The following is a 25,350-nucleotide window of genomic DNA, read 5'->3' as shown; positions in this document are numbered from 1 at the left end:
CCGGACAGCCGCACATACTTGCGATATTAGTGGAAGACTGTCAATCATAGAATATCACTCGATATTACTGCCTCCAGAAAACTGAAAGATATGCAATAATGAGGGTATTCTGAATGAAAGTTATTGGACTAGATTGATGCTGGATGTCTCTGTGTTATCTACCATATATCTACTCTAGTATAATTATTAAGATTGACAACTTATGGAGCGAAGTTAAAGGGCAGAGTAAACCACAATCTGAGCGGTTATCCCCACTAGGTATTAAGATGCAACAAGAAATTTCCAGAGCTTTGGATCAATAAATTCACTATATGTGTAATTTGGTCAGGTTGGGATGTACTAACCTAGATGGTAGCCTCCTAATATGCGGGGTCTTCTCGTCATGGGTATATATACATGTATGCAGACTACGATGCAGCACTTATTGATTTGTGGAAATATGCAAGCGCACGGGTCAAATTTTCAAGGTTTAAAATCCCCCCCAATTCAATTTCGCCATTCTCCTAAATTCTGTCTACCCCACTCTTGATCAGGTTGACTTATTCTAGCAACAACAACAACTACTACTACATAAAGATACGAATAAAGAAATGAAATATGAAATAAAAGATAGACATGACACAAACTGTCTAGAACCTCCTAAAGACCTCCCTATGTGAAGTGGTGGATAGTACGCGGTAACCTAGTTCATCATGCGGGTTATCGGAGTTGGCGGGGTACTCTTGAGCACAATCGGAACAGATTGTCCCTGGGAGGTTCCATCCGAGTTCCACTTCAAGATCCACAAATCCTTCTGATCGGTAGGCTCGGCCCAGAACTTGGCATCCATACTCCCAGAAGACCCTTGGTACATAACGCTTTGTCCGTAAAAGAAGAAACCCGAGGTGACGGCGCCAGTGGGAAGGTCGCTGGTGCTGTTGACAAAGCCAGCAGAGTCAAAGGAACCGCTGGTGGGGTTGATGTACAACATTGGGCTGGTGCTCCAGGTGACATCGGTGGTGTTGGGTTTGGCAGCCCAGGTGGTGGAGTCGGATGTCTGAGGGGTGACTGTGGAGGGGTGAGATTTAGCCTGAAGAAATAAAGAAAAATAGGTGAGAATACTTACAAGTGACATTCACACTTTCATTGGTGAGGTCGACTGGGGGGGCGTTGCCAATGTAAGCGATTCCTGGAGTGAGGGTATGTTAGGACTATTGTTACTACTAACTACTAGTGCTGGTATGGTTTTAAGCCAAAGCAATAAGATACAAAGACAAAGACAGAAGAAAAAAGAAAAGAAAAGACAAACCGTCTCCGTAGAAGACGGGAAGACCACTGATGTTCTTGTTGTAAGCATAGAGGCTGAAGGTGGTATCGGTGGTTTGACGCTTGACACTACCGATGGCAGCAGCAGAGACAATCTCCAAGCCGATGAGGATGGCGGACAAGAATGAGCTCTTTGAAAACATGTTGACGATATGAGAGTGAGTAATAGAGAGTGGATGAGTTGTTTAAAAAAGGTTTAGTTGGCAGCAAAAGGGAAGAGTAAGGATAGTGAGAAGTTGAAGAAGTCGCAGACTTTGAAGAGTTATTTTCTGGTGAAATATATTATGCACACGAGAGAATAAAGCCCCATTTTAAAGAGGTATGTAATGCTCGAATTTCAAGTTTTTCTCCATCCTCTAGTTTCACTGAACTCGTCGGCACTGACGCGTTTACGGTCCGATTGCCCTCACTCAGCTGGACTCTGCAGAAGGGGGCAGGCAGGCAGGCAGGCACAACAACAAGAGTAATAGGTATTCCCACTATCATTCTTTTTCTCTACTGTCTAGTTTTGCCGGCATGGGGTCTCGGGTAATGATTTATTGCCATTGAATGTACTGCCCCACTGATCTGATCCGGCCACCAATCCGGTTTACAATTTACAATAGTAAACCGTAACGGTGGTAGACGGGCCTAAACCTGAAACGATTGGGGCATTCGTCACCTCACATTCGTAATAGCAACGCAATAGTCGGGAGGCATCCAAATCCAAACATTCTAGAAGGGAAAGAGACTGGGGGGAAGGGTCGAATCCTGGCCAAGGCCGCGTGGTTCTTGATTCGGCCGCAGTAATATTTTATTTGGGCTAGCCCTGCCCCTTTTCGGGTATATAGCAATTTGCAAAACCCCTGTCTTGCTTGTACTTGGATGTCTTACTTATCTCTAGCCCTGGTACCCGGCTGAGCAACGACCAGACAACATAGGGTACGTACATACATGTACTTGGACAAGGGCTTTAGACTCGACTCTCTTCTTCTCCCCCCTGAATCCATGGAGCTAGTCAATTGGAATCCTGTACCTGCAGTAGGAACTTCCCGTTGTTTCCTTATTGGGCATGGTAGGGTACGTGGGGGTTGGAACTGTCAGTGCCAATTGCATTACCGACTATCTAGTTAACTTCATGCTAAGATTTTAGTTACCTACAGGAACGTCCCGCCCCCGATAACATCTGCAACGCCTTGCGGATGACAGGTCTAAGCCATCAATTCAAATCAATACCGACGATCGCACTCTACCTCTGGGGATATTACGTTAATTGAATTGCCTGAAATCCGCAATTGCCATCCTTTTGGTGATCAGTGCGTCTCCTACAGAGCCCAAGAGGGTATGCCTCGTGCTATACAGCGTGCCTAAGGCCATCTCTTGCTCAATGCGTTTCCACAAGGAATTGATGACTTCAGGGCGGGAGAATTGATGAGTGTGTTGTTTCTATATCTGTCACTTTTAGGCAGGATCCTGGGAGTAAGGAGGAGGCCATGCCTATAACGGAGATCTTATAATATCAGACATGGGAACACTACTCTCTAGACAGCAGACAGAAAACAACATCTCGGCTGGAGTTATCACGATAAACCTGAGGTGTGACGATATGGCTCTCCTTGTATGACTGATACGTGGACAAACAAAATACCTGAATAGGTAGGAGGCATATACATGTAGGTATCAAATACATGTAGACATGTTTCTTTGTCGTTTCGGCAAGATTTCATAACATAACACTGCGTACTATCCAGAGTCTGGGATAGCTGACGATATCGCATGGAAAGAAAGGGGTCTTGTGACTATCTGGTAGGTGGGGTCTGAATTGAACATCTAGATCTAGAGAGACGGTCAAAAACATAGACTCTCACTCGGGTCTCACTCATCCAAGCCCGAACGTCGGCCTGTATTCCGTCTTAACGCCGCTTAGGGTCAAAAAAGCTAGGCTATGTGTGCGAGACTTCGTGATCGTAAAGACTGACGCGAAGAAGAAGAAGGAAAAATTACATACCCGTCACAGCCGTAGAGGGGGTTCGTGAGTATTACTGCCGATCTTCGCTTAACAGGAACCTCTACTGTCACTAGCGTGGCGGGGTTGGGGAGTGAAGCATTTCCAGTTTAGAAACCCGCAAAGTTGTCCAATGGCTGCATGTAAACAGCTACTAGGGGCTTTTTACTTTAGCATATTTTGATATGTAGTTAGGGTGCGCACGGGTAGGAAGGAGGGTGGTGATGGCGGGAAGGGGAGAATTGACGACATGTAAGTCCATTTTCAGTAACATGTCAATCACTAAACAAACCAAAACGACATCCGCACAGCTGAGGATACGCGGCCGACTCACATCTACGGACAGTCATGACATTTTTTTCTTCATCCGTTTCCATTCGGGTTCAGGTTCGGGAATAGTTACTAGCATAGACCCGAGATATCTTGGTATCTCTGTATACTAGTAGTTGTATATGGAGATATTTTTTCTATAATATGGCCTCCAATCTCCCCCAATTCCTGATAAAAAATCATCCGCTATCACCTCTACCTTCTCTTCACTACCACCTTCCCTTCACACCTTCTTTCTTCATTCTCTTCTCTTTTTTATTTTTCCCTGTCCTTCCCACTTCTATATTCAATTCACTCACTCTTTCACTCACTTTCATCTTGGCCACCAATTGATCATGGGTATCATTTCTCGTTTTGCACTCCTGGGTGCACTGGCTCTTGGAGCAGTCCAAGTTCAGGCTGCACCTCTTGAGGCTTCGCACTTGATCAGCAAGCGTTGTGTCAATTCTGCTACCGACAGGTCCTGCTGGGGCGATTATGATACTTCGACCGACTATTACAATGAGGTCCCGGATACCGGTGTTACTGTTGAGGTATGAGATATCCAATGCGTTGATATGGTTGTTAGAGACTGACATTAGGAAAATTTAGTACTACTTTGATCTTGTGAACACCACGGCTTCGCCGGATGGGTATGAGAGACAAGTTCTTCTCATCAATGGATCCTTCCCGGGTCCTACCATTGAGGCCAATTGGGGTGATACCGTTGGTAAGTGACAATGATAATGGGTTCCTGCTAGATGTACAAAATATTAATGATTTCAATTAGTTGTCCATGTCACAAACAGTCTCACAAATAATGGAACCGGTATCCATTTCCACGGAATCCGCCAAAACTACACCAACCAGATGGATGGTGTTCCCTCAATCACTCAATGTCCCGTCGCTCCTGGTGAGAGCACCACATACACCTGGAGAGCCACTCAGTACGGTACCACCTGGTACCACTCCCACTTTGCCCTCCAGGCTTGGGAGGGTATCTTTGGCGGTATCATCATCCACGGTCCTGCCACTGGCAACTACGATGAGGATGCGGGTATCATGTTCCTTAACGACTGGTCTCACGAGACTTCCGATGCTCTCTACACTCAAGCTCAGACCGGCGGTCCCCCAACTCTTGACAATGCTCTCATCAATGGTACCAACGTCTATGATAATGGTGGTTCCCGCTTCGAGATGGAATTTGTCTCTGGAACAAAGTACTTGATCCGTCTGGTCAATGGTGCCATCGACACCCACTTCAAGTTCTCAATTGATAGCCACAACATCACTGTCATCGCTACAGACTTGGTTCCAATTGTCCCTTACACCACCCAGGTCCTCAGCATTGGTATTGGCCAGCGTTACGATATCATTGTCGAGGCCGACCAAGCCACCGCCGACTACTGGCTCCGCGCTATCCCGCAGACCACCTGCTCCGACAATGATAATACCGACAACATTCGCGGTATCATCCGCTACGACTCTAGCAGTACCTCGGACCCCACCACATCTGCCTACACCCAAACCGATGATTGTGACGATGAAGACCTTACCAACCTTGTCCCCTATGTCTCCAAGACCGTCGGCTCCCAGGATGACGGTGACGACCTTGCCGTCACTATCGGCAAGGTCGGCAACCTTTTCAAATGGTACCTCGGCGGCACCACCATGGCCGTTGAATGGGCCGACCCTACCCTCCTCCAGGTGTACAACGGCGAATCCAGCTGGGCCGACCAGTCCGGTGTTATCGAGCTCGCCACTGCCGACGAGTGGGCCTACTTCATCATCGAGACCACCAACACCGTTCCTCACCCGATCCATCTCCACGGCCACGACTTCTTCATCCTCGCCCAGGGAACCGGTACTTATGCCGATACCGCCCCTACCCTCAACACGGCCAACCCCCCACGTCGTGATGTTGCCATGCTGCCGGGCGGTGGATACCTGGTCCTTGCTTTCCAGACCGACAACCCGGGTGCCTGGCTCATGCACTGCCATATCGGATGGCACACAAGCGAGGGCTTTGCGCTCCAGTTTGTGGAGAGGTATGATGAGATCAAGACGCTCATTGACTACGACAGCTTGAACGAGACCTGCACTGCTTGGTCGTCCTACCAGACCGCGGCTGGACTTGTCGAGGATGATTCTGGTATCTAAACGCCTTTTGTTTTTCTTTTCTGTATTATCTGGGAGTTGAGAGGTGAAAGAAAGGTTTGGGAGTGTTTTTTTTCCTTATTTTTCCTTGGTTTATTTATCATACATTCATTTATTTCGGCGGGAAAGTAGAGTCGAGTTGTGGTGGTTGATTGATCGATTGGCGGAGAGGCGCGCATACATTTACTTTATTTTCCTTTGTTTGTTTTCTATCCCACAGTTCACAGTCAGTTTGTTTCGGAGGTTGTAGAAAGGCAAGAAAAAATTGAACTCGTTTCAAAACAAAAAACCAGCCCCCATACAAGTGTGTACGGAGACTGACAGCTGTAAGAAAGACGTCCATGGCATGTAAAAATATCTCCAGTCCTTACCTTAGTGTTTTTCATAGTGTTTAAATTTATATATATTGCAAACCATCATCGTTCCATCTCCAAACATTCTAGATCTAAATCCAGATCCAGATCGTGCACAGACATACAGAATTCAACTGTCGTTTGCTTTGCCTAGCCAGCTAGCTAGCTAGCGGCGGGTAGTATACAGGCCTATCCATGCCTGATGTCGGGTATCTTGAGAGAGCTTTTACTGACGTTGTCACTCACCCAGCCAGGGTGGTGTTGGTGGTGCGGTGGTGAGAAGTCAACGTTTATACCCTGGACCCTTGGAGGACATACTACCCTTACTTGAACCTCCAGACTTCCAATCCGCCGAGGTGGGTAGAACCGAGATTTAACTAGAAGAGTGGCTTGTTAACCAGTGTGTCTGCTGCTTTTCTTTTAGTTTTGGTTTTGGTCTTTGGGAATTCCTCTCTTGGGGCGAGTTGGATGTTGGTGTTGGGTAATACCAGTACCAAGCCTAGGTAAATATCAACTCCATAACTCGACCGAACAAACCGTCACTTGGAGCCACCCACTAACTCACCTCTTTACTCTACACAGAAACGCCATACTCACAAGCCAAGCAGTACCCATTGAATACCACAACTACAAACACCTCCAAACATCCTCCCCAACAACTGCAGAGCCAGCACCTACCCGAGAACCAAGCCCCCCCATGTTCACAACTCAATGTCATCTACTAAAGTTAACGGGGATTCACCACTATTCACGACACTAATTGACCAGGGCTTCAATATCATAGCTGGTCCCAATCGAGCTTCGTTTCCACCCCAACCCCAACCCTGACCCTGACCCTGACAAACGGTCATCCCGGGATGACGGTCAGGGTTCAAGCGGAAAAACTCGGCCGGAAAAACTCAGCTAACGGGGCGTGGCATTCGCTCCGAGCCTCCCTTTCCGCAGCGCAGTTGACAGGCCCTGGCGCGGATCCAAGCCAAGAGAGGATTAAGTCTACCCTACAGCCCTATGGCAGAATAGATCACCGTCTGATGTTTGGGGCTTTTTGCCGCCGTGGGGTGAGGGGAGGGCGGGTGTTTTTTTCGGGGTGCATCAGAAACGAGGTCTCTGTCCGAGCCGTTCTGTCGGAGCGCATGATGTATGTAATAACCACATGGTAGGTCTCCTGCTTCACGAACTTTGAGAGTCGGAGTGTTCGGTGGAATTCCCGCCACGAGTATTAATATGACGGGGAGTTTCGCGTTCACATCCGGGGTCCTACGGAGTACTTAATCAACAAACAGTTGAAGTCATGCGGATCAGTCAGATAAACCACATATGTACTTGACGACGCAAAAGGATTACACGAGCTCATCTTTTTGGTAATTCCCCGTTACCTGTTTCGATTCTAAAGCGAATACACACAATGCTACTGCAAGATATAAAAAGGAAAAACAAAAGCCATTCAACCCAACCCCTCCATCATATTCATCGTTTTAAAACAGAATCATATCAACAACAACGAAATGGTCATTACAAGCATTCTAACAGTATAACTTGGTGGTGCGAACAGAAAAATTCTTATGCTTCGAGAGCTCGCAACTTCCTAGTCATGCTATATCGGGATTCGCGATTAGTTTCGCAGCCATGAATCATGTTAGGGTGGGGATAGACTTACAATTCAAAGAAAGCAAATTGAGTTGGGTTGCTTCCGAATTCATATACAAACCTGGATGCCAAGTAGCTTCCAAAAATGCTCCTGAGGTAGTTTAATGGTACCCTGGTAAGGATGACATCGAGGCCGATTTTCTCAATTAAGCTGGCTGGGAGAGCATCTTTGAGGACACTAGTTCTGAGAGGGATATTGTTCCATAGCTCAGTTTGCTGGAGCTCCTCATCGAGTTTTGTGATCGCCAATGAGAGCTCATCAGACAAGATTGAGCGTGGCTTCCCAGTCTCCTCAGCTTCACGCCATAAGGCTTCGAATTCAAGATGTGCGTTGTTCTGAATGGTCTTTTGTACCTCCTTGACATAGGTTTTGTAGAATTCTGGAGTGACACCGTCGCGGACGCACATGTTCTCGATGAAACCGGCATCATCAAAGGCAAGTGACGCAAGAACCTCCATGGACGAACTTGTCACACCACCCTTGTTGGCACTAGCATCCTTGTATAGGATAGTGCCCGCCTTCTCGAGTCTCAACTTGGCGTCCTGGGAGATGAAAAGGTTCGCTCCTTCAACAATGAAGGGAACGATACTCTTTCCATCTTTGATCAGTTGGCCAACGTTGCCCAAATCGATAGCTTCTGGTCTTCCGCCGCAGGGCACGAAAACATCATAGTGCATATCACTTCGGAGGTGGAAGGTGTTTCTGAAGATGGTGCCGTTTGTAACGATCTCGCCACTTGGCAGAGTAACGTTGACGTCCTCCACAAGAACACGGTAGCCTTCGGGGGATAGCTTGGAAATGTCAAACTCTGAGATCATGAGACGCTCCCGGGCAAGACGGAGAAGCTCTTCATGATCCAGACCCTTAGAATCGACCAGTACACCAGAACCATCAACAATCGCGCAATACTTCTCGTTACTCAATAGGATCTCGTTAGACCCCAAATCACCATCAGGTCCACCAGTTTGCAGCTTCATCATTTTGGAGGGGTCGAGGTTCAATTTCCTATAGATACCGAGAACGTATTCGCGAACACTGAGGGATGTCATTCCATACTCGTCGTGAGGAATACCGCCCAGGCTAGGGCTCTTTCCGGTGAAGAAGGATTTCCAGAAAGGAGCACCTCTGACCCTGGCGTGCTCGGTCGCCCAGTCAACAAGCCCAGCGGTGTTCTCATCAGGCCCCATGAACAGGATTTCGGGCTCTTTGTGGAGATCAACAATAGGATCCTTGATTCCGGGACTGTTTGGCTCAAGGAGAAGATCGAGAACAGAATCAATGTACTTCTGGAAAGCACTCGTGGCCTTATCCTGATGATTGGCATCCAATAGAATGACACCCTTGCTTCCACCTTCGGGGATATCTTTATTCTTCCGTTGTTGAGTGTTTGCGAGGTTATAGTTCTCATCAAAAACTGAGCGAGCGTTAATTGTGTACGCTTCTCTGTTCCTGCTCTTGACAATTCGGATACCACCGCGAGCAATATCTCTGAATCTCAGATGGAACCCTCTAAACTCTGATCCGATGACCAAAAACATTCCGAACAATGGTTGAGGGTATTCAACAGTCGGAAGAAACTTGGGGTTCAGTCTGAAACTTAACGCTACCTTGGTAGGGGTGTAAAAGTTGGTTTTCAACACATTCTCATTGAAGGTAATGAAATATTGCATGACCTTTTCTTGGTGCTCATTGCCGACAGTTCTAGAAATCTTCGTCTTCAACTCACTGTTTGTCAAAACTCGATCCACTTGCAGACGCTGGTAACTCAGAGTCGGAATGAAATCATCCTGCTCCCCACGAGTCTGTACATAGTGTGCATTGGCAAATGCCAAGTATAGAGCGCGAACAAGTTCAGGGTGTTCGTTGATGATCTCATAAATGTAATCAGCGGTAAAGGTCTCTGTACGAAGACGACGCTTAAGCTTGTTGAGAGTGTCTGCATGGACACTGTTGTTGGGATCGAGGAGCTGAGAGACGGCGGTGTACTCTGTTCCCAGTCTGTTCAAGAAATGACCGACAAAATGGCAAACACAGTGCGCATATATAGTCTCCTGCAAGCTCAATCTTCCGCTAATGAAGTGTGCCTGGAACATATTTTGAGGAATGCAATAAAGCAAGCTGACTTCCTTCATTATCTGGTAGATTGAAGCCTCGATAGGAGGATATTTTGAAGGGTTAAGTTGGGTGTTTGGTGGTAAGGGTCGCAAGTAGATGGACATAACAGTTACACCATTGGAAAATTGTTCTATCAATTTATCAGCAACCAGTCGGAAAATTTTCTTTCAAGTGTAATCATACCAACATATTTTCTGGCCGAGGTGCATCCATAGTAATGGTATAGGTCGCTCAGCGCAGAAAACAACCCCATTGAACTCCCTTGTTTGAAACCGATAACAAGTCTCTTCTCTCTGGTTCCCTGAACCTCAAACATCTCAATAACGGGCCCAGTCCTCTCAATGACTGCTTTAACCACATCTTGATAGACACCTTTTGTGTTTGGAGTGACTTTTTGCAAAAAGGACTTGTCCGAAACAACGTCCAGGTCAGATTCTGTAGGGTCTGGGTTAGGGTTTACAAAGTCACACTTGTACACGAAGTAGCAACGTAGTTGTTGGTTTGTAGATGTAAGTTGAGATGATGAGCGAAAAGATTCGACACGGTACGCCTTCTCGGGGTTGGAAGGGTTCAGATATTTCTCATCGATACGTTGCTCGTACTTCGGGCCAGATAGAACTGTTATACCTGGAGTGGATGTGTCGATATATACGGCATGATCTAAAATTATTAATTTACGAATTTCTTAAAATGCGCCTGAAAACCTACCTTCTGCTTCCCTATCCAAGCGGATTTCAAGGCGCTTATCATCCCTAGAGAATGCTGCAACTTTCCCGGCGTACAAGGAGAGAATATGGTTGACAATTGTTTCCTAAAGAAATAAAACCAATTTTATGTCAATGCAATTCAAAATAAATCTAATTATTGATAAAACAATGGTTGGGGTCTTACAGGTGCCTCGGACTGGAAGTACATGTCTAAAAATCAGTTAGTTCAATTGTTGGCTCAAAGGATAATAAATTCTGCAAATACTCACCATCAATTCCAAGAGAAGTGTAAAACCACTTAGTCTCGTTCTCAACGAACTCTGGAGGAATAAAACCCTTCTCCTCCAACAAATCCATCACTGAGAATACACCGAATCAGCAATCCATTTAATTTCATAATGAAATCAAAGAGTGTAGCGAAGACTATTTACCAGTTTCCATCTGCTTCTCCCTTCCTTCGAAGACAGGAGCGACATATCCCGAGGCGTCATCCTTCAAAACCCGTTGGTTATATTTTCCTTGGATGCTCAAATGGGTCGGGTGGGGGCTAGGAGTATTGAATCGTGCAATATCCGCATGGGTTCCGAGGTTTGTGGATGCCATATTGCGTTAAAGTTGTCAATATTGATGAAGGCGATACTTTGTTGCCGTTGAGCGGGGGTAACGTTGCTTGGTGGGGGAGGGGGCAGTTCAACGATGTAACTACCTCAAACCTATATGTTCAGTACTAAAGTCCCAATGAGGATAACAAGCACAAGAAATGAACAATTAAGATGAAGCTTCGAGGAAAGGAGCAGAAAGGGATCTCTTTATAAGCTGTTTAAAACGGTGGCTTTGCGTATCTGATAGCTCTCGCTCCACCTAAGACAAAACTGGATACATTCCAGGGATGTCTAAAGAAGATAAGATCTTATACAGGATAGAGCTAACTATCTTTGCTTCGAACAGGGCATAGGAAGATAATCTCACACAGGATGACTGAACCAATTGATTTGATGATGACTTACCGTGATGAAACAAAGAGCTTTATGCAGGCCGGAGAGATTCGGCGAGATTCAAGAAAGATAGAGATTGATAGTTGAGAGATGGGGGACAAAGATGAAAGGAAACCGTGTGAACGAAACACACGACCAAACTTCCTGAGACTTTGTTCTGTGTGATGGCAGATAACTCTCATGAAAAACAGGCGGCGGATGACCTTAGTTATATACCTACCAAGAAAGGATTTGCATACATGTATGTACCAAGCACACCATGTATGAATCCTCTACGTGTCTGGACTCCACCACAACTCTTTCCCCCACATTGCTAGAGCTGCTGAGGCCATTGGTTCCCTGTCTCCGTCCTATCCTGCAATGGTGACGGCCCGCGAGCGATCCCATCAGCTCAGGAACCAAATCAGGATCCCAGATACAGCAGGACTCTCCGTAAATTCTCGGCAAAGTGTATCCCAACAACAAACACCGACAACCACGAGACCTTTCTTCTCCGATCCATCTCACGATGTTGCCCTTGCCTTTGCCTCCACAATTGGCCCCCTGACAAAGTACAAAGCTCAAAAAAAAGCTCATTGACCGCACTTACAACTCGACTAAGACAATCTCACGATGCCGCTTTTGCCTCCATTGGAAGGGGTTTTGGTGGTGACTGTTGCTTTCAGCTAGCTGTTACTTCAAATGGGGGCGAACGTGATCGTTCTCTAATTTCCGCACGGAGCTTCCCCAGAACACATGACTGTCATGATTCTTGTTAGAGAGCTACGAATTCCAACGAAAATCTAACGATGGAGCTCCTCCAGGTTTCAATCGTTACTAATGGATTGAATAGTTCCTTCAATGGTTAAAATCCGTCTTTATTCGAAACGATGAATGTCTGAAATATGACAATCATCCCAACATTCCAAGGAATATGGGAGGCAATCCCCAGGCCTGACAAAGAGGGAAAAATGCCTCCTGTTCTCCTCTAACGGCAGCTGTAAGCATCGTGCACCCACTCGTGACCGAGTCGTTGGGTCTTGGTTCGTGCATGCTGGCTAACTACATGTAGCTGAAGGGGCCTATTTTTGGACCCCCAAAACCGCTCAGGAGGCTCAATGGAATTCTGTAATGGAGCAACCTCAATCAAGATAATGCAACATGGAGAGTCCGAATAGCTGCCTCATGCTTTGTTATCTACGATAAGTAAAATTAGACTCAAGACAAACATTCCCCCCAAGGCCGCCTTCTAGAAGATCAAGTCCCCGTGGCAGATCATTTTGATCGGTTCGAGAAAACGCACTATTTTTTCCCCGCCCGCTTGTCCTTCCGAACTCCTTGTTCTGCTGATCTGTACCTACTAAGCGCAATCCCCCACAAAAGCCTCAAAAAGGTCTAAATACGCCGACGCCAACCGAACTCAACCTTGTCGCGCGTCTCTGATGGGCAAAAGAAGAAGTCTAGAGTCTTCACTTGAGATGCATCGTGAATTCTTGCCTGTGCATTCCCAGTAGGATCGTCCACGAGGACACTCCCCATAATACCCGGAGTTTGGATCTCTTACCAGGGTTACTTACACAGCTCCCCTTCTTGGCCTGACTCCTGAGGCTCTTTGATATTGGGGTTGCCTAGCTGAACTGGTAGAAAAGCAAACAAGACGAAATTTACACGAACTCCCTCGTCATCTGGACAGTGGTAATAGGACCTGAAAATTTTCAAGCAAATAGGAACATACCTCCCCTGCATAAATTTACCTACTATACTTTCCAGAATTTTTTGGTACGTAATTGAGGGGGAAAACCGACAAGGAAAAAAGTCTAATCTTCGCATCACAACAAGTCCTGTGGTCCAATTACGTATTCAACTAATCGAACGGCGTAAAAGTGAATTAAATAATGTGGGGTCGAATCAGGGGTTTCTATCTGTCTCGGATGGATATCTGGGGAAGGAAATAGGGCTGGGACCCGAGTCTACCAACTAACATTCACATCAATGAAAATTTGTTTGCATGATACAACATTTCTCCCTATCATAGTCTCAATACTGACAGTTAATCCTGTCATCGGGTCAACCGACATATTCTCATCCCATGAATTCGTATTCCCGGGTAGTTCGGACTAGTGAGCACATTGACACAAAGAAAGCACCGTGTTGCAAAAGCATTGAGTGAAACTTCCTCAGCAAGGCACTGCAAGGAATGAAGCCCAATCCACGTTGTTTCGTGAGTACTTCCCTCTAAGTGTTAGACTGGGAAGATCTTAATGCAGGTCTTTGATTTTATCCCTGACTCCCACCTGCTCCCACAGGATGGTCTTGCAGCAACGGGATATTCGAGCTGATCTGCCTTATTGACGTCTTACTAGATCACCTATTGCGAAACCTTAGTCTAATATTTGCCATTTATTGTACTCAATAGAAATACCCTATTTGCTGCCTGGTTATACATAGAGTAGGTGCTCTATACCCTCTAAAAACGCAACTAATAGTATGCTGACGACCCGATACCCACCTACCCACTTGTGTATCTTCTGAACACCCTGCGGGTCTTACTGCCTTAGAGCACAAGTGACATCTCGATAAAGCCTCATTCTCCGTCTTGGTGATCTGTGAGATGTACCGAAACATGATCCGTGCTTCGGCTATCACCCGGCGACCACGCGTACGGCACCCGTGTTTATATTTTTTATGCATGTGGAAACCTCTCCGATACTACCCCACATCCATATTCGCCGGCCAGCTTTCTCAGACATTATGTATGCACGGTTTTGTTTTTGAACACCCATTGATGCAGATGGATGTGGTTAAATTTTCCCATCTATATCTGGGAGATGCATCGATGCATGTATATTCCACTACAAAGCTTTCGGGGACCGAAACCTAGTATATACGGGTAGGAGCTTTAACAAACCATGGATAAGGAATTAAAATGCGCCCATATGTGGTCTTTATTATAATTCTTATTTATTATGCAGGTCATATAAGAGCTCCATCATGTAATATCACTCACTTACTTTTACCCGTTATCCTGCTGTGGTAACGTCTTAATAAGCTATAATTGAAAGAACTTCTAGAGTCCTAAACGTCGGGTAACTACATGTACATGCAGTATACTAGGAATAACAACGGGCCCGGGAGGCAATGAATATCTCGATAATCACGTTAATCCCGATGGCTAATTGATCACAATCAATTATGCCATGCTTCAATTGCGCATCAATTATCCCGTGCCATGGAGAGGGTAGCTAATCCTTTATTATTTTTGAAACCTAGGCCGGCCTCAGCTCTTAATTAGTCCTATCACACATATGTACGTATCCCGATACCCACTTCGCCCTTTCATCACTATACTACGCATAAATGTCTACATATATATCTCAAATATACTACGTTCAAGCTAGCTCAGATAAAGGCGGCCATGACTTCTCGATATCAAGTATTCTTAAAGAACATCGATATCTTGATAATCTGATTCTTTATCTACATCTGTCGATCAAAGTAAGAAAGTCGAATATACCTACTTGTAGTCATCTAATACGCTACGAAGAACTAGGTGGAGGTGGTGGTAGGAGTATGTGTATAGATCATACATTTATATATCCCTGGTCTCGCCAAGCATCTAGAACCACTGGTATCACAGGCCTTATGTGGGTTCAGACAAGCCATTTTTTGCACCTGGGTTACTGGGCGTCTCAGCGATCAAGACACTGCTAGAAGCTTGAAGCTATATATCCCCCAGGGTGTCGCTACATGATAGTAACATCTGACCTTACAACACCCAAAAATCTATATTTCGACATGTACAAACATGGAGAAAACCTAAACTGAACTTAAATTCCGGGCCTGGGTGGTCGTCGGCTTATATGATGAAATAGCTTGTATTCCAGTAATTTGGAAGCAAACAGTCTGTTTGAAGGACCCGGTAATCAGCTTTGATTTGGATTGGAACAGCAGTCAAATATGATCACAGCATTTCTAGACCAAAATCTAATCTTATAATACAGGAGAGCCAGCAAACCAAACACCTATTTGGTTGATCCTTGCTAGCATGAATGCCAAAATATAATACCAACGCATCATTTAACAACACCCTGATATAGGTACATAAGGACACACAAGTATAGCTATATCGTATAATGAAGATTAAAGACAAAGAGAAATATTCTACAATGGCCGGTAGAATTATTGCGAAAGTCAGAGCTAAAAGAGTGGGTTTCTTGATCCGTGCTCACTGCAAGAATGCCTTTAAGGGCCAATGGGACTATCGGGTCACGGAAAACCCACTTTCATATTAATTCTACCAGAATGTGTAGTTGATAAAGGTAGTTAAAAATTAAGTTGTCTAAAGCCTTGAAAGAAGTTCTTCGATTATCAATATATAAAGACCAACAGTTTCGAGGAACGCAGGTTGTAAAGTTTCCAGCAAGACTTTTAGTGGCCATACCAACCTGTGACTTAGGGCCATGCAAAATTGTTTCTGGTAGTGATTCCTGACAATATGTATTCCTGATTATTGGCTGTTGTCTTCTTTATTGGCTAGGTCTCGAAGATCTAATCTAATCTTATCTCTTGAACCACACCTGGACCTGTTTACTAATCTTACGTGGGTCACAGCCCCACTTCAGCCTCTCAGCCGCGCTTGACCCCTCCTCTGCAGTGGGCTTCTGAGTTTGTCTGGTCTGTCGACTTGCATCTCGCCATCTCACCTCACCTTCAACCCCCTTCCTTATCCTTTCCACCTCATTTCTACCATCTATCGTCCATCCCTTTTAATAACCCTGGATATCTGTCTTCCGTAGAGAACTGACGCACTGATAACCGCCGTACTCAACGATCTTTCCCGTCTTCACCTCAACTCAGATAATAGAAACAGCTCCAAAATGTTGATCAAGTTAGTGGTTACCTCTATCTTTCAGCTCTTTTAAATCAGCTACTTCGAAGCTTAGGCAGCTGCTGACGGAAAGCTTCTTTTGTAGAGTACGCACCTTGACTGGAAAGGAGATAGAGCTTGATATCGAGCCTGAATATAAGGTGGGTAGTTACCCATTAATTTGCCTGACATGGCTCACTCTTCTTATAGGTCTCGGCAATCAAGGAGCTCGTCGAGGTTAAGGAGGGTATCCCACCAGTTCAGCAGAGACTGATTTTCGGCGGGAAGCAAATGTTTACCCCCCCCCCCAAAAACGAATAAGCTTGTTGGATAAAGGACTAAGAACTTTGTAGGACCGACGACAAAACCGCAAAGGAATACAATTTGGAAGGCGGCGCAACTTTACATTTGGTTCTGGCCCTTCGTGGAGGGAGGTAGCAGCTCCCTGTACCTTGACGACTCGCCAACCATTAGTTTGCTGTTCTTTTTCTTGGGGTGGGATATAGGGGAATTCAATGGGACGGCTCGGATTAAGGGTTGAGTGTGAATAGAATCTCGAATTTGAACGACGGTGCAGACAAAGCGTGCGGCGTCTAGAAGGGAGCATAAAAACTGTTTTAGCATTTCTCTTCATTCCTTGGGTTTTTTTCTTTTCTTCTGTTGCTATCTTTTTATTTACTAGCGAACGAAATATACGAAAATATGATCTTGAGAGAACCCGTTTTTCCTTGCAGCCATACTTCGGCTCCGAGAGGATTTCGCCACGTTCCGAGATGCCACGTGCGTTGCATGCGAACTTGTCCCGCGCTTAGTGACCCCTGTCAGCCTACTTGATTGGTAGTTACTCGTGATTTTGGTTTGCTGAGTCCCAGACACCTTCAACACAGCACGTCTAGAGAATTCCAAATAACATCAGGTGCGATGGACCGCTTCGGCATGGAGATACTTTAGAACTGCTTTATGTCCGAATCTCAGAGGGCCGATGTGGACCTACATAGTTGTAGCCCTTGCATGGATCTACTCTAGTCGTTAACCCGCTTGTTTACGATTTCAGATCTGAATCCCATCCTGTCGGTAAAGGCTTTGGGTCTTAGTCAAACTGATTTACTTGTCTTCTTTGAGGTCCACTTAACTCATCCGGGGGTGGGACCGGGAGGGACCATGGATATTAGTTACCCGCTAGTATGGTCCACTAAAAATGTGGGGATCATCGATTTATCACTCGTTCGCGTTGGTGGTGTATCAGAAAAGGGTGGGGCCATAGGCCAAGTCACAGACGGTGATTTCTCAGCGGTGATTCAGGTCTCCCAACCAGATTCACACAGTAGGCCTACTGTGACGGTGGTATACATTGGGCGTCAAAATCTCTTTAAATACCAAAGAAGAATTTGGAATCAGAAAAAAATCGATGGGAATATGAGTTTCCCGGGAATCACCTATAGCTATATATAACTACATAAATAGCTAATTTGAAAGCTCGAATAGACTTCCTATATTCTTTTGTGCGCAAATTACCTCTTAAATGATTTGGTATCATCATGGTGACACCAGTTTGATGTGCGTAAGAAAATAATATATGTACATGAACATACATTATAAGTGTCTTTGACAAACATCAAACTTCACATTTATCTCACCTTTGATCAAACACCTCGTTTTATCCTCTTGTAAGGTGGAACACTACCAAGGTTTTGTAAATAGCACCGGGTAGTAGCTTAGACCTGAGTTCATTGGCGTCCTTTTCGTGCTGGATCTAAACGTTTTGACTTGTAATTGCATTGGTCAATTAAAGATATAGGGCCTGTTCGGGAGACCAGATAACCCGGTTTATTGATGTACATACTTTGTTAACACAATATTACTAGACAAAAAAAAATAATCATTGTGTCCGAGAAGCCTACGGAAATCCGAATCCAAAATTTCTTTGATATATTACATGTAGTATTGGTGGCTATGTGGATGGTCCGGCTTACTAAACAACATTATTTGATCTCCTATAGCTATAGGCCTTAAGATAATTAACACAATATATGAGAGAAACGTTATGCTCTATTTTACTATAATTACGTATAATTCGAATTCCGATGATGGTGGTATGCTTGAAGCCTCAAAACTAGATTTCTCTTGTACGTTATGTATTTTATCAATAAGAAGCGATTGAAGCTTAGAAAGTCAGATGCATATGTATATTGTGCTTCATGTGTATTGAAGGCCGACAATCATTTACTAACGCTCGGGCTCTCATTAGTTTCACAGTGAGTTTGATGTAGTCAAACATCCTACAACCTCTTATTCGAGTGGCTGAAAGATCCTGGTATGGGTCCAGGTAACCTATGCGCTGGCAACTACAATCATTGAGTACAATAACTGATCGTTCTCCTATTTATCTAGGATACCCTAGCAAAGAAAAAAGAATTGATCCTATGCATTTTCAAAAAAGAAACCGAAACCTATCAAATGCCTCCATAGTAAAACAAGAAGGAGGAGCTCTAAGTTATCTATCAATCGCATCAGCGTATCCAAAACAAAAAACAAGATAGAAACAAAACTTTTAAGATCCCTATATACTCCTTGTGCCCGAACGAGCACTTATAAGAGCAAGTGCAAAAAGAAAAGAAGATAGATCCAGCCCCCACATTCTACCGGCGAAGGAGAGTTCTAGTATACGTATGCCAGCTCAGATAGCATCGTATATTCGCGCAGTCTGAGAGATACCATCCTGCACCTCGTCGGCACTATCGGCGACTTCCGGGATCTTATCGACACTTCCAGTTCTGGCAACTTCTTGCTCTTCAGCGGTTGCCTGGTGGCTTTCGGGCACCTCTCTGGACACCTTCTTCGGCGGCTTCGTGTTTATCGCTTTATTGGTGATTGGCCCCGCGCCAATGGGCGTTCTAGTAGGGGCGTTAATATACCCAGTGCCCACTTCCACCTCTACACCCACCTTTGCGGAGAATTCCTCGGGAAGATCTTCGTCTACCGCTGCTTCTTCCCTGCGAGGTGTACATCTAATCCCCGACCCAGGTAGAGATGAAGAAGACGACTCGATGGTATCCGGCGGTATGGAATTATAAACCCTCAATGGTTTGTATTCGACTACTCTTGATTCATGGCCCGCGGGTTGCATCTCCGCGGCCGTTGTCTCCGACTCTAGGATTAAGGTTAACCCTATGAGTCGATTGGGCCCGGGTATTTCTGATCTAGTAGGGGTGTAAATGCTAGGCTCTCGTTCAACATGAATATCGGGCATGTCTTCTACTGTGATGAAGGTTAAACGGACTTCAAGCAAAAGGGGCCTCTGTGACTAGCTACCTTCGATACCTTCAAGTACTTGTAGCACTGTAGGAAGATCATCATCCCACTCCGAGTCGAAATCAGGAAAGTGCATGGTGTTTTTGCAAGAGAGTGACTGGTCTGAGGTAGATTTCGATGGATCCGCCATATATTCTTCGTGATGAGGAGGTTTAATGTGTATACTTTGCGGTAGACGAGGTTGTTCAATTGCCAGACCAGATACATATCGAAGATTCTACAACCACAATATAAGAAGACATTTATAGTCAAGTTAAGGAACGTCGTCCATGAGGTTCTATTGGAGACCGAGAGATAAGCCTTAGATTAGATGTCCTCGGGCCGGGACCCTTGAACTAGTAATCTCACTAGTACTACGGCACTTATCATCAATTTCCTTATAAGTTCTCATATATCATATCATAAATATGATAAATACGCGTAGACCTTGATTCAGCCTCGCAGCTATACTTAATATGTGGAGTTTTCTTTTCCGTTTCTCGTGGGGGTCCTATCTGTTAAGGCTGACCCGTCCTTTGGGTTTATTCATTGTTGGTTAGGGGCCGCCGGCGCCGGGGTTCGATCGTAATGAGGATTGTCTACGTGGGAAATCTTCGGCATGTCACTACATGTATTTTACCGAGGGTAGATCCTTCTGAAACAAACAAGGGTAGAATAAATCTACAATCTTGAGGTGGGGAAAGTAAAAAATAAAACCAATATATCGCGATCTAAGACCCTGCTGAAGTTGAATGTGGGTTAGCTCAGCTTGATGCCGCATTCGACCATGATTAGACATCGAGTGACCATTCATGAACGTGCCAAGACTTACACTAGAAGATAGTAAATAACGCCTCATTAAGCCTTCCCAAATTGGCTTATTATTTCCCATTGTTTGTAGCTTTTCACATTTCTTAGATACCCGGAGGATCAACAGGTATGTAGAGTAGATGGAGCAAAATAGAGACAATGTCTCACAGCTGTCCTCCATACTCACGCACGGGCCGCCGGAAAGTGCTGTTACGGATGCAATCACACTCTAGAATATACCACGGATGCTGAACAAGAAGTATCGGCATCGGGAAGCAGAATCGGCATCATGTGTGAATTGGGAAGTTTATGCCCCAAATACTTCTGTTGGCTGAAGGCGTTGGGAATACGCCCTTGGCAAAAGCAGTCAATCGACCAATTCACCAGCGGCGGGTACAGAAGACGATATAAAGCCAAGAAAATCTTCAAAACTGAAGAGTTTTCTAGGGAATCGGATAAGATATATGGGGATCTAACTTATATAAAACCAGCGTCAGTCAGGATCTGAAACACGTGAGGAGAAGGAAAAAAGAAGTACATGATCAATCGAATAAGAGACGAGTGAGTGATATACATACAGGTGATGATCGTGTCCTTGACGAGGAAGTCATCGTCTTCGGCTGGTTGGTAGATGTGCTCAGCCTGTGGGTTCATCCCAAGTGGTGGTTTGGGGATACTGACTACAAAGACTGTGTAGTCAAAACACTCTCTTTGGCTGTTCCCAAACAAAGTTCAGGCAGTGAAGTAGAGTAACGGCCACATACAAGGGTTTGTAAATCGAGCACGTGCACAGCGCAGGATCCGGATGGGACTGTGGAAAAAAAAACCAGCACATAGATCGACGCACACAACTATTATGTAGTCTCGATTCCGGAAATTACTAACAAAGTCACTACCTAGAGTCACTTTGATGTACCAAGTTTTGACCAATCAACGATGGTTACTAGTGGTGCGTTTGGTAACACATTGTGGCTGCAGAAGATTCAGTACCTTTACTAGTGCCTAGCAGCAGAAGAACCAAAAAATGCGGGTGATATAAACAAGGATCACCTATGGGATGGCACCCCCATTTCATACAAACAACCCTAGTTCGGACTCCTGCATTTTCTGATTCTTAACTCTAGCTGGAAGGAAATGCATACATGTAGGTACATAAAGTACATAACTTCACTTCTGTTCAGCCAACATTGTAACAGGCTTGTCAATAACATTGTTTCCGCATTGCTTATGTGACAACCACGCTTGTTTCTCTTGGCGCGTTCTTTGTGGTGTGATGTAACGTGCAACCTCAGCAGTCGCGTCTCCCAAGTCATCCACCTCACGAAGCTCACCTCCACTCTTCGTCTCTCCCATCACATATCCTCAATTGCACCCCAAAATGCCTCCCAGAAAGCGCAAAGCTACTCCAGTCGATTCCGACTATGAGTCTCCTCCAAAAAACAAGGCTAGCCGAGGAACTACCTCCTCACAAGCGAAGAGGCGCCCCCCAGCACAAAGTATCAAGGAGATATCGACTTATGTCGCTAAGACTATGACCCCGGAGTACACGATAGTTCAATTGAAGTCTTGCCAGAATGTTCAAGACTATGACATTGCCGAACGCTGTGTCACCTGTATCGAGAAGCAGAGTGACTTGGGGACCTGTCGCTTCGTCAACTTGAGAGCGTTTAAAACAGATGCTCAGGGCCGAGTTGATACTACGGATTATGCCTTTGGTTTCGTGGAGGTAGTGTCAAAGCCAAAGCCGGTCAAAGTAAAAGCCGCGCCTAAAAGGAAGAAGAAGGTCATGAAGCCCGAAATCATCACTACCAGGAGAACTACAAGATTAAGTGCTGCTGGAGATAGCACAGCCCGGGTCGCATCAGACATGAGCGAAGCTGAGAATGCTCAAATCAATCCTGATTCAGCAGAGCAGCAAGCAGATGCAGGCGATACCTTGGCGGCTGCTTCCGATAATATGGACGATAAGACTGACGATAAGACCGACGATAAGACCGACGATAAGACCGACGATTCTCCAATCGTTAGGCACACCCTAACCTCGGATCAAATGAAAAAAGAGGCCGATTATGTTCTTCCCTTGATCGCGCCTGTGTTTGCTGAACATCTCCGCCGTGAGAAGCATCATGAACTTACTCACCTTGGGCTGCCGACAGAAGGAAAGCCATTGCCCGGCGGTGCGCGGCCCTTGTTCCGCGTTCCATCTTCTCCAAACACCCGAAGTCTCTGTGACGCGTGCTCAACAAGTATTTATATGGGTAGCTACCTATGCGGCTGCTGCGGGAAAGAGATGTGCCTTGGGTGCTGGGAAGAATGGGTGCCGTCTGATATCGCCCAAGGTTCTCGTATCCGTCGCATCGACACTTGTTCTCGCCGCCGTCGTCATATTCGGGATAGTATGCTTTTCATGACTCGCGCAGCAGATGGCGAGATTGTAGAACTCCTCGAGAGAGTTGAAGCTCGTGTTCCATCTGAGGAGACGCAAAAGCAGGAGCAGGATAGTGCGGATACTGAAACAGATTCTATCCCTACCGCTCTGTCTACCTGGCCTAATGACAAGCTTAAATATCTTGCTACCCCAAAGACACAACACAAAGATATCACGCTACAACAATTCAGGTCATTGTGGCGCCGCGGTGGTATTCCCCTCGTCTTGACTGGCTTTCTTGACCGCTTCAAGCTCCCCTGGGATCCCAAATACTTCACCCGCCGCTATGGATCTGTGCCTTGCAATATCCACGACTGTGAATACAACCAGACCAAGGAAACCAACGTCGAGAAGTTTTTCAAGGGCTTTACCAGCTCTGACATCACACATTCATATAAATTGAAAGACTGGCCTCCTTCCGCAAACTTCTCCGAAACCTTCCCAGAGCTCTTCAAAGACTTTGAAAACGCCATCCCATTCCCCTCCTACATCTCCCGCACCGGCAGCCTCAACCTCGCAGCCCACTTCCCGCCACAATACATTGCGCCCGACCTAGGCCCCAAAATGTACAATGCCTTCCCTGCACCCGACTTCCTCCCCAAACCCACCGGCGAAGCCAAACTGAAGCACCGTCCCGTCAAGGGCACCACCAACCTGCACCTCGACCTCACCGACGCCGTCAACATCATGCTCTTCTCCGCCGGCGGCGAGAAAGCGCCCCCCGCCGCAACCACGCCCAAGGACATCCCCTTCTGCGGCGCAATCTGGGACATCTTCCCGCCCTCGGCCTCCACCCACCTCCGCGAGTACCTCAACAGCGAAGCCTACCTCGAGGCCCATGCCCACGAGGGCGCAATGGAGCTGGACGATCCGATCCATAGGCAGATGTACTACCTCACCGAGGACGACATGATCAAGCTCTACGAGGCCAACGGCGTCATGGCGCACCGCATCTACCAGGAGCCTGGCGAGGCCGTCTTTATCCCCGCTGGCTGCGCGCACCAGGTCCGGAACCGGAGGAGCTGTGTTAAGGTTGCGGTCGACTTCCTGACGCCCGAGAACGTAAAGGTGTGCAAGGGCCTCGTTGCGGAGGCCAGAGTCATGGGGAATCCGTTCCTGGGTAGGGCTGCGGGAGGAGGGAAGGAGGATGTGTTGCAGTTGTGGTCGTGCTTGGGGTTTGCGTGGGATGCGTTTGATGGGCCGAGGAAGGCAGTTGGCAAAGACGGGGGTGCTGCGAAGAAGGAGGAGGAAGAGGAGGGGGAAGGGTCAGGAACCAAGGCGGAGGATAAGATGGAGGAAAACGGGGATGGGAATGGAAATGCGGAGCGGGCGGCCCGTATCGAGGTCGAAACTACTTCTGCCGTCTAGGCAGATATGGTGGGAGGCGCAGGCGAAAGCTTAGGCCTAGTAGGGGATATCACATATACCCTTCCAATAGTTGTTTTTTCTGTACGCGGGTATTTCCGATACTACTTTTTAGCTTTAGGCGTATATCAAATCTTATCTTTTATTTTCTTTTACTATTTAGCAACATTAGTAGCCCTATTAACCATGTGTAAGCCTCTTTTTGTTAACATGTTGAGATTTCTGGTATGGTATGCGGGATGGCTGGGTCTATCTCTGTCTTGTATGAATACCTTGGTTCGGGAGGGGGCATTCTGTTTCTTTGGGGGGGGGGGGGGGGGGGGGGGTGATATTTTTATCTTGTTGGCAGAAAGGATCAGTATATGGTGGTTATCAATCCTCACGGTATTCAGGAAATATACAACTATGCAAGTCAAAATATCTGTTCTGTTTCGTAGAGGTGCATGGTTGTGTAGTATATTAGAGCAAGTGACAAGCGTCGTGACCCATTGGCCAATTGGTCTACTCTACTTGAACCATTATCAAGAGTCATCAAGAGCCGGCCTTGGCACTTCCTCCCACCAAGAGTGATATCCCATGATGCAACCCCCCCCAACCCAACCTTACCCAACCGACACTGATCCATCCATCCAGTCCAGTCCTGTTTCAAATGCTTGCCGAACCTCCAGATCTGCCTAAACAAACCCCCGTTTAATTCCCATCCGGTTCTCCGAGATTGTGTCGGGAGGGGGGTCGGCCGCAAATAACCCGAAGAATCGGGGGAGGTGGGCGTTGAAATCTGGGGGGCGAAGATTTTGTTACCCCTGAAGTTGAATTTGGGGATCGGTATGTACTGCATACATGTAGTTGGGATCTTCATGTGAATTATATACCTAACCGAGAAAGACTACAACTACACAAGCTTTAATACTCCGGGGGTGGAGAAAGGGCCGGGAGTGGCAGGGATATATTGGCAGAAGTACTTCTATGTAATTTATCCTCTTCCTCCTCCCCCCCCCCCTTTCTCTCCGCAATATCCCCACAGTTTGCCTTGCTCG

The 25,350-nt window shown here is 46.1% G+C and overlaps 6 protein-coding genes across 6 annotated transcripts; 3 read left to right on the top strand and 3 right to left on the bottom strand.

The window, feature by feature from the left end:
• Positions 1 to 682: 682 nt before the first annotated feature.
• On the bottom strand, positions 683 to 1,448 carry H6S33_005434 (uncharacterized protein; the record flags this gene model as incomplete). Its single annotated transcript, XM_044836779.1, has 3 exons — positions 683 to 1,047; positions 1,106 to 1,168; positions 1,289 to 1,448. 3 exons carry the CDS (start codon positions 1,446 to 1,448, stop codon positions 683 to 685), a joined length of 588 nt encoding a protein of 195 aa, XP_044698743.1.
• Positions 1,449 to 3,954: 2,506 nt separating this feature from the next.
• H6S33_005433 (uncharacterized protein) lies at positions 3,955 to 5,758 on the top strand (the record flags this gene model as incomplete). Its single annotated transcript, XM_044836778.1, has 3 exons — positions 3,955 to 4,152; positions 4,211 to 4,328; positions 4,389 to 5,758. The coding sequence occupies 3 exons, from the start codon at positions 3,955 to 3,957 to the stop codon at positions 5,756 to 5,758; spliced, it is 1,686 nt and encodes a 561-aa protein (XP_044698742.1).
• Positions 5,759 to 7,668: 1,910 nt separating this feature from the next.
• Positions 7,669 to 11,181, bottom strand: H6S33_005432 (uncharacterized protein; the record flags this gene model as incomplete). The annotated part of the gene is made up of 7 exons (XM_044836777.1): positions 7,669 to 7,702; positions 7,766 to 10,001; positions 10,055 to 10,531; positions 10,580 to 10,682; positions 10,763 to 10,788; positions 10,848 to 10,937; positions 11,010 to 11,181. 7 exons carry the CDS (start codon positions 11,179 to 11,181, stop codon positions 7,669 to 7,671), a joined length of 3,138 nt encoding a protein of 1,045 aa, XP_044698741.1.
• A 5,248-nt stretch (positions 11,182 to 16,429) lies between these two features.
• Positions 16,430 to 16,857, top strand: H6S33_005431 (uncharacterized protein; the record flags this gene model as incomplete). The annotated part of the gene is made up of 4 exons (XM_044836776.1): positions 16,430 to 16,440; positions 16,526 to 16,580; positions 16,630 to 16,712; positions 16,773 to 16,857. 4 exons carry the CDS (start codon positions 16,430 to 16,432, stop codon positions 16,855 to 16,857), a joined length of 234 nt encoding a protein of 77 aa, XP_044698740.1.
• Positions 16,858 to 19,096: 2,239 nt separating this feature from the next.
• Positions 19,097 to 19,807, bottom strand: H6S33_005430 (uncharacterized protein; the record flags this gene model as incomplete). Its single annotated transcript, XM_044836775.1, has 2 exons — positions 19,097 to 19,677; positions 19,732 to 19,807. The coding sequence occupies 2 exons, from the start codon at positions 19,805 to 19,807 to the stop codon at positions 19,097 to 19,099; spliced, it is 657 nt and encodes a 218-aa protein (XP_044698739.1).
• A 2,091-nt stretch (positions 19,808 to 21,898) lies between these two features.
• On the top strand, positions 21,899 to 24,316 carry H6S33_005429 (uncharacterized protein; the record flags this gene model as incomplete). The annotated part of the gene is made up of 1 exon (XM_044836774.1): positions 21,899 to 24,316. One exon carries the CDS (start codon positions 21,899 to 21,901, stop codon positions 24,314 to 24,316), a length of 2,418 nt encoding a protein of 805 aa, XP_044698738.1.
• Positions 24,317 to 25,350: the final 1,034 nt, after the last annotated feature.

The sequence above is a fragment of the Morchella sextelata genome (genome assembly GCF_020137385.1).
Source record: "Morchella sextelata strain SCLS chromosome Unknown scls_2, whole genome shotgun sequence".
NCBI classification, from domain to species: domain Eukaryota; kingdom Fungi; phylum Ascomycota; class Pezizomycetes; order Pezizales; family Morchellaceae; genus Morchella; species Morchella sextelata.
This window is presented reverse-complemented; position numbering and strand designations above follow the sequence as displayed.